Raw genomic sequence first — 16,799 nt, 5'->3', positions numbered from 1 at the left:
CCCAACTTTTCTTTCTTTCTTTTTTTTTTTCAATCGTACTTTGAACAAACACTGAAGTAGCCCGGAGCAGACACTGACAGGAGCAGTATCTCCACGGCCGAAAAGGGCGTGCAAAGCCGGCTTGGCGTCGCAACTGCCGGGATCGCCGGGCCCCTGAACCGAAGAGCTTCCCCCTGTTTCGCACTCCTCTTTTTTGTCTTCCATAGCTTGTGAGAAAATAAATTCTGAACATTTTTACTTTTAAAGCCATCTCGTCCCTAGGAGGTCTGCGCCTCTGGGCATGTAGTCTACACAGGACCTGAGAATCTGAGAAATTGCAGGTAAGTTTGGCGGCCTTTTAATGGCTCTCGCCTCTGAACAACCCTCTTTCCCCTCACTTTCTGCTCTGGAGCCAATCTCGGCCTTCCTGGTTCCGAAGTAGGGCAAAGGGGTGGGCTGGGGAGGCAGGGAAGGGGGTTTGATTTTGGAGGGTGACATGGAGTGGTGGTGGGGAGAAAATCGGGAGAGGGGAGGTCCTCGCATTTCTCCTACCCGCTTTCCGGGCCGCTCACTCCGCGCCGCCTCCCCCAGCGCGCTCCAGGAGTCCCCAGGCTGGGGTCTCGGGGCGGCTCTGCTGGCGCCGGACGAGGCTGCCCGGGATGCAGAGAAGCTCTGCGCTCCGCGGCGCTGTCCTGGGGTGTTAGAGCGCCAGCTCCAGGGAGGTTTGCAGAGCCAGAGGCTCTGTGCATCTAGGGCTGCTGCCCGGCCGCAGCCATGCACGCCCCTTAAGTTCCTCCGAGTGGGCGCGGGTCCGGGAGCCCGCAGGGGCAGTTGTGTCCTCGGCAACAGGGCGCGCTGAGAGCGGACTCGCTCCGCGCGCGTATACACACACGCGTGCACACGCACACACACATACACACACAGTCACACACCCCTCCATAGGGGACGACGGCAGGAGGGCAGCGAGTACTGGTTCCGGTAGAGGGGACGTGTAGAACGTCGGTGCGCCCACACTCACAAAACACTTGTCTAGGGATAGGCAACAAGGCCAGCGCTGAAAAATGCTTCGGCTGCGGCCCCGCCGCGCGCCCAGGCCTTCCTAGGCCGAGAGACACAGCCCCAAGGCCAGGGTCAGGAAGGTAAACGGCGGGCACGCGGGCGCCCTCCCAGATCCGGGCGCTGGCAGCGATTCGGGAAAGGCGGGTTCCGCTCAGGTTCCCTCCAAGCCGGTCGGTCTCTGATGCCCCGAGAGGGTGGAGCAGGGAGACCCTGAAGCCCAGGGCGGAGGGCTGCCAGGTTGCCCTCTATAGCCAATGTTTGCTCAGGCTGGGGAGACTCGGAGACGGTGACTGGGATGTCCTCAGCCCGGGAGAGCTGGGAGTCAGCCGCGCCCCGCGCACAGCATACTTAGGAGCCAAGGAGTTGGACCTAGCTTCTCGCCGGTCCGCGTGGCTCCGGAGACGAATGTTAGGACTGGGATTTGAAGGGACCTCATAAAGCGCATCGCAGTCTGGGACGGGGTGGGGGGCGGGGAAGCACACCGGTAACCGCGCTGGCGACCGAGGCAGCCGGGGCATTCCCTCGCCGAGCCTCGCCGTCTCCATAGGTGAGATGTCGGGTGGCGCCGGGTCCTGGATAGATTGGGTTCCTGGGGCTCCCTCTGGGTTCTGCAGGCGACCCCTAATCACCCCGCGCCCTCCAGGGTCCTGACTTTTCTCCTTCTATCTCCACAGCCGCACGGTTGTTTATGGAGCTTTGGGTGGGGGCTGAACCCGCGGTCGTGCCCCCAGCCCGCAGCCCAGGCCATGCCGCCCCATCTGCGCGCAGAGCCACGGCTGCCGGGCCTCCGGGGCTGAGCCGGCAGCGCCGGGAGGAGGAGGCGCCGGCGGCGGAGCAGGAGCCGGAGCCGCGGCGGCGGGCAGCGAGGGACCCAGTACTATGGCTGTGTACTGCTATGCGCTCAATAGCCTGGTGATCATGAATAGCGCCAACGAGATGAAGAGCGGCGGCGGCCCCGGGCCCAGTGGCAGCGAGACGCCCCCGACCCCGGGGAAAGCCGTGCTGAGCCCCGGCAGCGTTTTCAGCCCCGGGAGAGGCACCTCTTTCCTCTTCCCCCCAGTCGAGTCGCTGTCGCCCGTGGAGCCCCGGAGCCCCGGGGGCTGGCGGAGCGGCCGGCGCAGGCTGAATAGTAGCAGCGGCAGTGGCAGCGGCAGTGGCAGCGGCAGCAGCGGCAGCAGCGTGAGCAGCCCAAGTTGGGCTGGTCGCCTGCGAGGGGAAGGGCAGCAGGTGGCGGCCGCCGGTACCCTCTCCCCGCCGGGGCCGGAGGAGGCCAAGAGGAAGCTGCGGATCCTGCAGCGCGAGTTGCAGAACGTGCAGGTGAACCAGAAAGTGGGCATGTTTGAGGCGCACATCCAGGCACAGAGCTCCGCCATTCAAGCGCCCCGCAGCCCGCGTTTGGGCAGAGCTCGCTCGCCCTCCCCGTGCCCTCTCCGCAGCAGCAGCCAGCCCCCTGGAAGGGTCCTGGTTCAGGGCGCCCGGAGCGAGGAACGGAGGACAAAGTCCTGGGGGGAGCAATGTCCAGAGACTTCAGGAGCCGACTCCAGGAGGAAAGGAGGGCCCAGCCTATGCACCTCGCAGGTGAAGGAAGGAATGCCACCTCTTCCTGGCCGGGCTGCCCCTACAGGATCAGAGGCCTGGGGTCCTTTTGTAAGGATGGAGAAGGGTATCTCTGCCAGTCCCGGCTGTGACTCACCCACAGCTATGGAAATTGACAAAAGGGTCTCTCCTCCCCCGGGAACCCGCAGCTGCCTAGCTCCCTCATTGGGGCTGGTGGGAGCTAGCTTAACGATAGCCACAGAAGTGGCAGCGAGAGCTACATCTACTGGGCCACACCGTCCACAGGATCTTGCCCTCACTGAGCCGTCTGGTACAGCCCGTGAGCTTGAGGACCCGCAGCCCCGAGAGGCCCTGGTGGAGAGGCAGGGGCAGTTTCTGGGCAGTGAGACAAGCCCAGCCCCAGAAAGGGGCGGGCCCCGCGCTGGAGAACCCCCTGGGAAGATGGGGAAAGGAAATCTGCCATGTGGCATGCCGGGCTCTGGGGCGCCTGAAGTGGGCGAAAGGCCAGAGGAGACGACTGTGAGCGTGCAAAGCGCAGAGTCCTCTGACGCCCTGAGCTGGTCCAGGCTGCCCAGAGCCCTGGCCTCCGTAGGCCCTGAGGAGGCCCGAAGTGGGGGCCCTGTGGGCAGGGGGCGTTGGCAGCTCTCCGACAGAGTGGAGGGAGGGTCCCCAATGCTGGGCTTGCTTGGGGGCAGCCCCTCAGCACAGCCGGGGACCTGGGATGTGGAGGCGGGAATTCCTTCTGGCAGAATGCTGGAGCCTTTGCCCTGTTGGGACACTGCGAAAGATCTGAAAGAACCTCAGTGCCCTCCTGGGGACAGGGTGGGTGTGCAGCCTGGGAGCTCCAGGGTTTGGCAGGGCACCATGGAGGAAGCCGGTTTGGCATGGACGTGTGGCACAGGGGTGCAGTCAGAGGGGACTTGGGAAGGCCAGCGGCAGGACAGAGATGCCCACCCAAGTCCGGAGCTGCTACCCCAAGATCAGGACAAGCCTTTCCTGAGAGAGGCCTGCAGCCCCAGCAACATACCTGCCGTCATCATTACAGACATGGGCACCCAGGAGGACAGGGCCTTGGAGGAGACGCAGGGAAGCCATCGGGGCAACCTGCCCCTGAGGAAGCTGTCCTCTTCCTCGGCCTCCTCCACGGGCTTCTCCTCATCCTATGAAGACTCAGAGGAGGACATCTCCAGTGACCCTGAGCGCACCCTGGACCCCAACTCAGCCTTCCTGCATACCCTGGACCAACAGAAACCTAGAGTGGTAAGTCTTGCTCTGAGATTTGCCCAGAACTCATGCTGATTTCAGCAGACTTTTGATACCCTATGCATCCCTTTTTCTTACTTTCTACAGAGTCATGAAAACTCAAACCAGGGCCCTGGGACAGTCACAGTGAATAATTCTGTCCAGGTGTGTTTGCTGAGGTGGAAGCAGAGGCACTGACCATGTATTTTAGCTTGGACAGTGAATCTGAGTCATTTCTACTATTTCCATGCACATCTTAAATAACAAGTTTTAAAAGTATTTCGTGTAGGTCACCATGTTTCTTGGGAAAATAATATTCATAAGTGTCACCAAAAACTTCTGTACTAATCCCCAAAGATAGTGAACCGAGCTACTGAGTGTAGTTTTTGTCTGATCAGGTGAAACACTTAACTCTGTGTTTCATTCAGGCCAAAGAAAATTGACAAGGATATCATCAAATTAAGTTAGCCTCTACTAATAAGCCAGGAAAATGAGTGATGTGAGTCTATGACAGGACCCTGAAACCTGTAGATGTGGTTGTGGCCAGTCAACTGGGTGAGGAATCACTGAGCCTCAGTAAGTTAAGCCAGGCCATTGCAATATTTGTGTGATCAGCGTAACCAAGGTGCAGTTTGATGTATGAATTAAATGAAAACGATACTTTGAGCTAAGGAGATGGTTTCTTCAGTATCATAGGCACCTGGGTGGTATCTCCAGAGTAGGTACCTCCTAATGGATGTATATGTCAGTCGGTACAAGTTGACATTTCAGGTATGTTTTCACATGCGTCTGGTTTGGGTCATCACACTGACATCTTGTTCTGGTTATGGCAGTAGACAGGAGTTTATTTCTATTACATGGTTAATCGAACGTGTAAGCTGTTTTTACTCTTAGGAGGATCACAGTATCTTACAGAAGACATAGGAGTTGAAGCTAGCACTTCTGAAAAGATCTGGACTTTCTATTAGCTTTTCCAGAGAGCATGGGGAATTTCCTAGTTCAGCATGCCAGGGGTGGTTGTGCTACATTGGGGGAAAGTCTGCATTTTATTATAGTAGGTAGCCTTCCGATTACATCTTGAATATCAAATACTCTTCACTGTACCTCAATAACTTTCTCCACCATGACTGGGAGCTTTATGTTTCTACTCTGCATTCTTCACTAAGGTATTTTGGACCACAAAACGTACTCCTCTCTGATTCCGTATTCACAAATCATAGTCTGGATTTTTGAAGACCAGGCATTCCTTTTCATGAAACTGTGCTTTCTGCTGATGATCTGGAGGCAAATGTGTATGCAAAATCGCCCCAATCAGCCTGGCATTTTGTGGCTAGGACAGGGCCCCTGGGCATTATGCACCTGCTGTCAGGCATAGGCACACCACCTTTAGAAGGGGAAACGGTCCACCTGGAATAGGATGGTGGTCAAGGGCAGGTGGGAATTACTTCTTTCTGAAGGCATGGCCCAGATTTATCTGTCTTTCTGCCCAGCAGTTAGAGGCCTACTGAATAAGAGATGGTCCCCCATCCCACCCCTCCCAGTTGCTTTTGAACTCCTGAAGCATAGCTAGAACAGCCAAAGTCACTTTAACTTGTTCCCTGACTGTCCATTCACCCTTTCTAGTGGTATATTAGCAACTTCTATTGGTTGGTTGTCACAACAGTTTGTGTCTTGATGTTTGAAAAGGGCTCTTGTCTAGAAGAGAATTAACCGGGAGATCAATAATGACAGGTGACTTTTTTTTTCATTTGCTAGAAGGATGCCATTTGAGAAACCAGATGGTTAAGTGGTGTTTTTAAGTTAGTGAACATATCCAGAGGTAGAAATGAGGCCAGCTTGTTGTCCAGTCTACCTCCCACCTTTAAACAGGTTTTCATATACCTGCAGAGCAGAGCCAGGGAAAAATCCCCTGCTGGCTTTGCTCTCTGAATCACATGAGACTGGTGGGAAGTGGGGGGTGTGTGTGTGTGTGTGTGTGTGTGTGTGTGTAGGGGAGTAAGGGTGGGTAACCAACTGGAAATTATGGGATCCTAGGGACTTTTGAGCTTTGGTTGAGTGCTTGCATGATAAGCAAAGTTTTCTTCTTGTACAGATTGTTACGCTGGAGCCTTATCTGTGACACCCGAACATCAGCTTGTAGGGTCAAAAGTCACTTGATTACCTGCGATTGATATTTTGTCTACATAAGCCCAGACATCTTGATGGAGTGAGCCTTTTGGCTGGGTCTTTCTGTTTGATAGATAAAAGCCCCACCAGCTCTGTCTGAGGTTCTACCAAACTGATGCAGCATTCTCTTTTCTGGACTTTGCTGTGTCTGTACAGCTACTGCACTACGCTACAGCTGCACACTCTCATGCTTGCTCACACTTGCTTACACTCACCCTCACACATGCTCACACTCACCCTCCTACGCTCACACAGGCTCCCACTTGCTCACCCCGCTCACACACAGGTCTGAAATGGCATGTTCAGCGTTCCAGTCACATAACCAACCCCTGGCCCTCAGACCCACAGTAGACACAGATCTTTCTCTATGCTGCCTTACCTTCCCACAGAGTTAAACCTCTCAGGCCTCCTGTGGCGCTTTCTTCATCCTTGCTGAGGAATACGAGTGTGTATGATTTGGTGTGCAGGCAGCGGGTGACAGTATATCTGCTTAGTAGGGATCAGACACTTGAAATTTGCTCAGAAGTAGTTGCATTACACACCCAGTGGGCAATGCCTGAAATTCAGGCACATTCATGCTTACTATTCTCTGAGATCTGAACAAAATCAAATTGCACTGAGCAAGGATAGTGCTCTCTCTTTTGTTCTTTCTGACAGCTAAAAATTAACCAGTGGTTGTCTACTTCCTTATGTAATTCCGTTTAAGAGAATCTGGACCATTGAGACACCAGGCTTAAAATGTTGTATTAAGATATAAAAGTACCTTACTTTAAAAATAGATTTTTATTGATTTATTTCAAAATTGTTCTATCAATTGTATGTACAAAAAAACAAAAGAAGGCAGGGCACGGTGGCTCATGCCTTTAATCCCAGCACTTTGGGAGGCCAAGGTGGGTGGATCACTTGAGGTCAGGAGTTTGAGACCAGCCTGGCCAACATGGTGAAACCCCGTCTCTACTAAAAATACAAAAATTAGCTGGCGTGGTGGTGGGTGCCTGTAATCCCAGCTACTTAGGAGTGGGAGGCAGGAGAATCGCTTGAACCCTGGAGGTAGAGGCTGCATTGAGCCAAGATTGCACCACTTGCACTGCAGCCTGGGCAACAGAGTGAGACTCCGTTTCAAAAGAAAACAAAAAACAAAAACGAAAAACAAAAAACACTGGCCTAGTTACTTGGGGGATGTACAAAGAAGTGTAGTACAAAGCCCTTGGCTTCACGGTGCTTACTTTTTTTATAAGGGCCGTTGGAATTTTGTTTTCCTTAGCCTTTTTTTTTTTTTTTTTTTTTGTGTTGACTAGTTTTGCTGTCTTTTTTTTTCTGAAGTGAAAGTGAAAACAAACTCATACACATAGTAAAAAATCCAAACAGTTTAACATGGTTTTATGTGGTTTTGAAAAGTGTGTAAAAATTTTAGTTTGGGGTAAACCAAACTAAAATGTAAAAGCTTTAGAGGGGCACTTTAAAAACTGCATCTGTTGGTGAATACTTTTAAGTGGAAAATTCTTTTCTAGATGAGAATGTTGAAAGCTCAGCTTCGTGGGGTTATGAGCTCAAGTTGCACATGCTGTTTGCTGAAGATGGGGTATCCTTCTTCTCTCTCAGGTACATGGAGAGGATCTTTCTGGCAAGGCCTCAGCAGCTTTGAGATCTGGGAGGACCCCGAGTCATTTATGTTGGGTTTGGGGTATGACTCAGATCTGTTTGGGGATGAAGAAACAAAACACTCAGAAAGTCAAAGGGAACCAAGGACACACTCATAGGCTGTGCTTCTCTAGCTTAGTTTTCTCCTCTGAAAATGTGGGTATTGCATGGGATCGATCTCATGGGGTCATCCAGTTCTGTCTGTGACTATGTAATTGAAGACATCTGATTTACAACCTAGTGTTTGTATTAGGGTATCAGGAAATGTGGCAAGACTTGTTAGGTGTGGATTTCCGGCACTGAGGCCAAAACTGGGCACCTTCACTTTTGTGCTTTTGCTTGAGACCAATTGATTGATCTGTCTATCTTCTGTCTTTTTGCCGTAAGAATGGCTCTTTGTAATTTCACATTGAAAAAGTATCATCAAAATAAATCATCAGTACAATACCTAAGATTATCATTAATAATTAGACTGGTGGTAGAGACTGGTGGTAGGATGCCAGAACATTAACCTGAACAGTAAAGGATTCATTCTGTTGGCGGGGCACGGTGTCTCAGGCCTGTAATCCTAGCACTTTGGGAGGCCGAGGCAGTCGGATCACGAGGTCAGGAGATCGAGACCATCCTGGCCAACATAGTGAAACCCCGTCTCTACTAAAATACAAAAAAAAAAAAAGAAAAGAAAAAAAAAGAAAAATTAGCCGGGCGTGGTGGTGGGCGCCTGTAGTCCCAGCTACTCGGGAGGCTGAGGCAGGAGAATGGCATGAACCCGGGAGGCAGAGCTTGCAGTGAGCCGAGATCGCGCCCCTGCACTCCAGCCTGGGAGACTGAGCGAGACTCTGTCTCAAAAAAAGAAAAAAAGATTCATTCTGTTTAAAAACAAAAAACAAGACATTGTCCCCCCTCAGATACTGAAGTCTAGAAACTGAGGCCTTGCCCATAGAGCCAAAACATCACTTCAAAGACCTTGTCTTATCAAAGATAAAAGTATTCAGCCAGCTTAAAACCTTTTCAAGTAAAGGTGAGGTATACAGAAAAAGAAAGATGGATTCTAAGCATTGCAATTTATCATGCAAATGCTTAGACTTTGCAAAACATACAGCTCAAGACTTACCCGCTTTTAGGTACTACAAGAAAACATTAAAGCTGTCAGTTGGTGTTTTTAGAGAAATATATTTCAGGTGTTACATAAGTCATTTTCAGAATTTTTGTTTTTAAGTGCTGAATTGCTGCGGAGTCACTTTTCTGATTTTGTTGGCACATACCTGTTAAATGCAGTTCCAGATTAGATTAGTACTGGCTAGTTTATTTATATTCCTAGGAGTATTGATAACATTGTTTAGGCTTGTTTTATTTTGTCAGGTTTCAATTTAGTTATCTAAAGGTAGAATTTTAAGGTATTTAATGGAAAGAATTTTGTATCTTGGTGAAAAAAAACTACAGACTTTGGATAATCAGGAGGTGATTCAGAATTAACTGGAACTCTTCTAAAGCATGTTGTGATCACAGCATCAGTGTAGAGGGTTCTGCGGATTTTGGTGGGAGAGGAGACCTTGGGATCATAGGTTTATGCACATGGTATTCAACTCCATGACAAGAAGGCCTTGCTGTGATTTTTCTTTTCCTCACTGGATAGAATTGGCATTGTGAAAGATGTATTTTTCAGCCATCAGGGGAGCTCATTGTTAACAAAAATCACACCAAAACCAACTATGAACTCTTTGGTAATTTGAAAAGTGGAGTGGCAGCTGCCTGTTTGGGATTTTGTATGACCAGTTCTAAGATGGTTGCCCTTCCTGAGTTAACTTACTAAACCAAGTAACGATGGTGCTACAGGCAATCCCAAACAACATGGAGCAGAAATAATCAGCATCCCATGGGTCTGATCCATCTGACTGTGGAGGGCCACCTTGGTGATCTGGAAGAATCTGCTGACCTGGTCCCTTGACCTTCTAGTCAAATTTGACTTGCTGAAGTTCTGCCAGACAGCTCTTCATTTTCTCACTGGGCCCCCTTCATTCACCCCAACTTTCTAGTGAAGACAGCAGCCCTGATCCATTTTTCCAGGAGTAAACTATTATCTTAAATACAGTTCAAGTCTCCTTGATTGAAAGACACCATAAATATATATGATCTCATTAGGAAGTTAGGCCTTTGTGCTTGCTATTGAAAAATAACAAAACCTAGGCAGGGTGTGGTGGCTCACGCCTGTGATCCCAGCACTTTGGGAGGCTGAGGTGGATGGATCACCTGAGGTCAGGAGTTCGAAATCAGCCTGGCCAACATGGTGAAACCCCATCTACTAAAAATACTAAATCTATTAAAATACAAAAATTAGCCAGGCGTGGTGGCACACACCTGTAATCCCAGCTACTCAGGAGGCTGAGACAGGAGAAACACTTAAAAGGGAGGAGGTGGAGGTTGCAGTGAGCCGAGATTGCACCACTGCACTCCAGCCTGGGTGACAGAGCAAGATTCTATCTCAAAAGAAAACCAAAACAAAACAAAACTTTTGATAGCTTCCATAATTAACAGTATCGAAATCTGGGTCTGGGACAGGCTTTAGAGCTCATTTCCTTTTTTTTTTTTTTTGAGATGGAGTTTCGCTCTGTCACCAGGCTGGAGTGCAGTGGCATGATCTCGGCTCACTGCAACCTCTGCCTCCTGGATTCATGCAATTCTCCTGCCTCAGCCTCCCGAGTAGCGGGGACAACAGGCGCACGCCACCACACCCTGCTAATTTTTGTATTTTTACTAGAGATGGGTTTTCACCATGTTGGCCAGGATGGTCTCGATCGTTTGACCTTGTGATACTCCCACCTCGGCCTCCCAAAGTGCTGGGATTACAGGCGTGAGCCACTGCACCTAGCCTCATTTCCTTTAATATCCACATTTTACAGAGGAGGAAAGCAAGGGTGGAAAATAGTCAATACCATTACAGGACCCGTGGTTACACCCTTCTTTTCAACTAACAAATTTCCTCAGTGGGTAAGCCCCTTACTCGCCTTTGCAGATCCACCTCAGCTTTGAACACAGTACATGCTTTTAAAGCATTTGTTAAAGGAATAGATGAATGAACGAAGGAGAGAAAAAAATCCCTGCCGTATTATCTACCCATAAAAGAAATGCAGAACCATCTGGAAGGTAAAGAACAAAGAAAGAGAATCAAGCCCTTGGAATACAAGTTTGCTGCTTATTCCTGTGACTTTGCTGCCACAGGGATAAGGGTGCTAGCCTTGGGTTTAGGAGACTTGGGTGAAATTCCAGTCTACACATGGCTGGCAAGCTCTCTGAAAAATGGGGAGAGTTAGTGTGACCTCAGGGAGTGGTGAGCATTCAATGATGTCATGTTTACAAAAGTGCCTAGCACTGTACCTGGTACATAGTAGGGGTGTAGTAGTAGTGGTTTCCTTTTGTTCAGTTGCAGGGTTGGATATTACTTTAAGGCTTAGACTCAAAGCGGTAGGAATGAATTGCTTGGTCAGCAGAAGTGCACACTGTACACTGGCCTCAAGGGACAAGGTCAACCATGACACATGTTTGCAAAGTGTTTTTGCACGGAAGACCACTCTGATGTTTCTTACTTAAAGGCAGGGTCTTCCAACTTTGTCTGATAAGGAATGACTTGTCACAATCATTTCACAGGCAAGCCGACACTCAGGCTTTTGACTACCTTGTCTGGTGTGTTTCTCGACAATTCCATTAAGAATTCACTGTTAGAAATCTGGTCTTTTTCTCCTCTGTTGAGCTTTACTTGGACATTTTATTGATTTGATATCACTTAATAGAAACCCATTAACAAAAAGTATCTCTTCAGGCCACTAGTCAATACAGCATTGTTTATTTCCTGAGATTTTTACTTCTATTTTGCCCCACATGAGCTGGTAAGTTTTATAAGTAAGCAAAAAGTAGGAGCTATAGACAATGAGGAAGCAGAATGAACCTCTGCAATTCATATTTATGTATGATTTCGCTTGGAGTGGGAGATGTTTTTATTTCCCCATCTTTGAATAAGTAGAAAAACATCTCACGCAACCTGGGGTGGTGGTGGTGAATTTTCAGCTAAAGGGAATCCTCCCTTATGAAGCTCACTGCTATCCTGTTAATTCAGCATTTTACTTTTGTGGTAAGATTCTGGGTGGAAAGGGAAAATGAAATGATATAGCATCTCAAACATAGGCATCAAGATTATTTCCGTTGACCTGGTGACCAAGATTAGGGTTTGCCTAACCCAGAGATGATAATATGTGTTAATAATGCAGGGTAAGGGCCGGCCCTTGGCCAAGAAGAACTCTTCTAAAGGGGTAGGCCATTTGCTTACATTTATAAAGTTGGTCTCAGGGCATTGAGGGGTCGGGGTGCAAATGAGGTGCTTTTACCTCTGACTTTTGGGGCAATGACAGCAGTTTTCTTTCTTGGACCTTCTAAAGGGTTCTCTGCATTCTGTCCCCTCCTCACCCCCACCCATTAAATGAGAATGAATAAACTGATTTTACTGTTTTCCAAAAAGAAGCCGTAACACATTTTATATTACCAGTGCTTAATATTTTCATGAACTACAGGGAGCGTTCAGCCTGCTGCGAGACGGATTTGGTTCCCTGGTGACTGGCCATCTACCCAGCTCAATCTGCAATCTCTCTTGGTATGCTGCCAAGTTGGTGGGACCTGGGCAATTACAAGGGAGGTCACTGCACCCCCAGGCAGTTCCCAGCAAGTGTTTTTTCCAATTTCACTGACATTCTTTCCGGGCTCAACTCAATTTGTTTTCATCTTCTCTATGGCAATTGATGACTGACTGTAATTCAGCAGGATCTCCTGTGAAGTGCTTCTTGCCCAGTTGAATAGGAGCTGGTGTTTGTCTAAGCCTCTGCTTATGCATGAGGTATAATGCTTTTTATACGTTATATAATGCTCTTACACGTTAGCTATCTGAATGGTAGATTTAATAAAATATACCTCATAATCTTATGGGGAAAGGATGCCGGCTGGTATAGAGAGGAACTTGGGAGTATCACTTCTGTAATCCTTATCTAACCTGAATCTATTAGCAGGAAACTGAAAAGGCCTGTGTATGACAGTGAGATAAACAGTTTTAATCTCTTAACAATGTCAAGTGGAAAATCTAACTACCTGCCAGTAGCTTAAGAAATGGCTAAGAGATTTTGTTAGGGACAAATAATCCTGAGACCTAGATTGCTGAGCCAAGGGTAGGAAAATTGGTTGCTATGTGTTACAGCTGGGAAGTGAGAAGGTCACTGAGAAACTGCTAAAAAAAACCTTACAGATTAAACAGTCGCCAGTGTAGGGGACATTTTGAATGTGTTATAATTGATATTTTAGTCTATATGAGGCCGCTGAAACCTTTTTCTTAAAAAAAAAACAACGAAAAAACTTCGTTTAATTTGAGACGGAGTCTCACTCTGTCGCCCAGGCTGGAGTGCAGTTGTGTAATCACAGTTCACTGCAGCCTCAATCTCTCCAGCTCAAGAGATCCTCCCTCAACCTCCCGAGTAGCTGGGATTACAGGTTCATAGCATCATGCCTGGCTAATTTTTTATTTTTCATAGAGACATCTCTTGCTGTGTTGCCCAGGCTGGTCTCGAATTCCTAAGCTCAAGTGATCCTTCCACCTTGGCCTCCCAATCCGCCTTGGCCTCCCAATCCGCCTTGGCCTCCCAATCCGCCTTGGCCTCCCAATCCGCCTTGGCCTCCCAGAGTGTTGGGATTACAGCTCTGAGCCACTGAGCCTGGCCTTCTCTTTTTCTTAACCTTTCTCCTTCATCATCATCATAGTCATCACAGCATTAAACACTCATTAATATTTACCATCTGGCTAATTACAAGTCATTGAGGAGACAAGGCCTCCTCTGAGAATGTTTTTTGTGCTTTACAAGTGCAACGTGCTTGAAAGACTTGTGACTCTCAGATCCAGCACTTGACCTCATTGGGCCTCTTTGGACTTGGGTATCCTCAATCTATAAAATGGGTATATTGATAGTCTTCCTACCGCATGTGGTCTTTGTGAGTCCAAATGAGGCAGTGTATATAGTCATTTGGGGAGAGTGAATTATTTCCTGCCTAAATGAGTTTTTAATTATCAGTATGATGACTTTGCTTTTAAACTTTTACAAAAAGGATGGACAAGGGCAAGCACTCACTCATGAAGAGTATTCTGACCTTGCTTAAAGAGAAATTGCTAAGGACTATGTTAAAAACAATCTTTGCATCCACAGCAGAGCCAGTTCTGAGGTGGACGGAGCAGTGAGGTCGGGGTTGGGATGAGGAGACATTCTGGATAATGCCCCGGTTTCACTTCAGCCACAGCATTGTCTCCTCTTGCCTGTGTGCCCATCTTGGCCACTGTGGACTGTGGATGCAGCCTCCTCTGACTGTGGTTTGCCCACTTGTCAGTGGGCATGCAGATGTGACAGACACCAGGGAAGGCTGGAGCAAGCAAGAAGGGGGCCCCAAAGCCGGGGTCTCATGCTCCCTGAACAAGGCCGCCAGCTGCTGAATCATGACAGGGAGACTGCACTGCACTCTAGAGTTTGAGGGTACTTAATGGGGGCATGGACTTTTCTAGTACCATGTAGTGGTTTTCTCTTCTGTGTCATGGAAAGTGAAAGGGGAATTCAACAAAGTCTTGAGCTTTTAATGCAGATACTACATTCAGCAGATATATACTTGGTGCCTCTTCTGTATGGCCAGGCCCTGGGCCAGGTCTGGCAACCACTGCCTCCTTTCTCACAGAGCTGGATCTCCCTTTGGGTGGCTGCCCACTTTGAGAAGTGCACTTTGCACCCAGTGGCGGCCCAAATAGTAGGCATTTATTTAATACCCTTGTCTGTAGACACCTGTGCTGAAAAGAATGGCTTAACGGATGCTGTCCCTGTCCTTGGGAATCTGCCTTCTAAGACAAAGTTAATGCCAACAGACATACTGGAGATTTGCGAAACTGAAGAACAAGTTGTATGGCCACTGAGCAAGCATGTTCATTAAATATGAGTTAATAAGTAATGGATTGGTGCTGGCATGCACAATGCAGAAAGCTTCAGTAAGTGTTGTGGAACAGGGAGTAAAGGAATTGAATTTGGGCAACAGCCTCTAGGGAAGGAGTCTGGGGTAAAGGTCTTGAGGAATTTGCTCCCTCTGTTGGAAGTGGTCGATCAAAGAGACTGTTCTGGATCCAGAGGCTCGTGGAGGCTGCAATGAAAGAGGGCACCCCTCTTCCAGGACTTGATTCGGAGCGTTGGATTCTGCACAAATTGATGCTCAGCAGATGCATGGTGCAGAGCCCAGTCAGCTGCACTATTGCTGTGGTCTCGGGAGGACCCCGATTGACCAGAAGGACATGGTCAGGAGAGCTCGGCAGGGGTTTTTCTGCTTAGTACGCATTATGGAGCCTTAACTGTGGAAGAGCCCTAGGGGGAGGGGGAGAACCCTGAGGGTGGTAGTCCTGGGTTGAATCTAAACTCTGTTACTTCCTATCTGCGTGACCCTAGAGAAAACTTTGTGCCCCTCAGTTGCATCATCTGTGAAATGTGACTGATAATACCCACCTTAAGGCTGTGAGCCTTAAACAAGGTAAGGTGGGGAATGCCTAGTACAGTGTCTGGACATACTAAATGCTCAATACAATAGCATGAACCTCAGAGGCAGCTGTGGTGCCATTCATTAACATTTTATGCTGAACCTGCGACTTCCACCATTCCCTTTGACTGGCTGAGAGTGAATAAGGGTGCCTGAGGCAGTATTGCCTTCTTCCCTTGGAAGAGGAGAGGTCACGGGGTCTGGGAGCGCTTTGACATTGATGTTTGTAGGAAGTGTGTGCTGGAGGAGGCTTGCTCTGCTGAGCACAGAAACAATATGGTCTGCTGGGGAGCGTGGAGCCCAAGCCAGCCAGACCTGAACCCACACCCTCCCTCCGTCCTAGACCTTGGTGTGGACTGAACATCTCTGAGCCGCAGTTTCCTCATCTCTAACATGAGGATAATAAGCCTCTCTCAGGGGCTGCTGTGAAGATGAAAGGAGATAATGCGGCTCAAGTGCCGGGTGCAGAACAGGAGTGGAATAGAGGACACCCCTCCTCCAGTTGTGAAGAGCGTTTTTAAGTGGATTCTCTAATCGTCTTCACCAAGTGGCTCGAGTCGCGTCATCCCAAGTACAGCTAATTGTCGAAGATGATGACAAAACAGGCAGCAGGATTTATTTTTCCCAGGAGGTTCTTCAGTTGCAGGAGAGGCCTCACTTTGTTACTAGGGGTTGGAACTTGAAGTTTAAAAAAACAATCTCCTGTATTCAGCTGCTGGCAAGAGGTGTCAGGTTACACACCCTGGGGACCAGCCTCTTTTTATTCTGTTTTGTAGGTGGAAACTGGCTGAGGTCATTCAGACAAAAAACACCCAGCATTTGGGGTGTGAAAGCCGTCCCTTCCCTCGCTTCCCCTTGTTTCTCTGATTTCTTGATGCATGTTTTTAGAGTCACTGTAGCTCTAAGAGAGCCAATGATATATATATATATATATATATATATATATATATATATGCGCGCACACACTACTCTGTATCGCTGTGACTTTTCTTACCAAGGAGGTCTCTAGACGTGTGTGATTTAATTAGCCTTCATCTCTTCTCTGTGCCGCATCTGGTGGCCAGGCCAGGCACGTGCTTATTAACACAGGCTCTTTCTGAGACTAAGGAGATGTTTTATTTTACTGCACACCCAGTGAGGCCCGTCAGGCGTCCATTCACAGGGACTCAGGTCCATGTGGCTCTGGGGTCTCTGAAGCACACTGTGCATCACCATAGCTTCCTCTTGAAGTGAGCCACAGAGAACCTACCCAGCACTTACCAAGTCACAAGGCCATGCTGTGCCCTTGTCATCTGGGCTGGGATGGTGGAGTGGAAGGAAAAGCCAGTCAGGTGACTGGATGGACCTGATGAACCCCAAGCACACCAGCTCACTTCCAAGTCCCAAGAGGGCCTACTGGAACCCACGCAGGATCCAAGCTGGATGGCGACAGGTTCCATCTGAGCGGCACAGAGTGGCATCACCACAGCCCTGGGCACCTCTGCCTGCCAAACCCCGGTCTGTACACACTGGATGTGTGATATGGAACTCTTTCCTTCCTTTCGGCTGTAATTCGGGGGGTGGGG

General features: G+C 48.9%; 1 protein-coding gene across 2 annotated transcripts in view; it reads left to right on the top strand.

The window, feature by feature from the left end:
• Positions 1–6: 6 nt before the first annotated feature.
• ITPKB (inositol-trisphosphate 3-kinase B) overlaps positions 7–16,799 on the top strand; it is a 108,693-nt gene continuing 91,900 nt past the window's right edge. Inside the window, exons 1-2 of one of the 2 annotated variants that reach the window (XM_017882336.1) lie at positions 7–320; positions 1,713–3,855. In XM_017882336.1, coding sequence (XP_017737825.1) covers positions 1,918–3,855 — 1,938 coding nt within the window. In that variant the 5' untranslated portion in view covers positions 7–320; positions 1,713–1,917. Of the gene's footprint in view, positions 321–1,214; positions 1,586–1,712; positions 3,856–16,799 lie in introns of those variants that run through there. The other variant, XM_017882337.1, reaches the window with a different exon arrangement.

This window comes from Rhinopithecus bieti, unplaced genomic scaffold (genome assembly GCF_001698545.2).
Source record: "Rhinopithecus bieti isolate Rb0 unplaced genomic scaffold, ASM169854v2 scaffold_13261, whole genome shotgun sequence".
Classification (NCBI taxonomy): domain Eukaryota; kingdom Metazoa; phylum Chordata; class Mammalia; order Primates; family Cercopithecidae; genus Rhinopithecus; species Rhinopithecus bieti.
The sequence above is the reverse complement of the archived record's forward strand: the minus strand, read 5'-3'. Positions and strand labels throughout refer to the sequence as shown.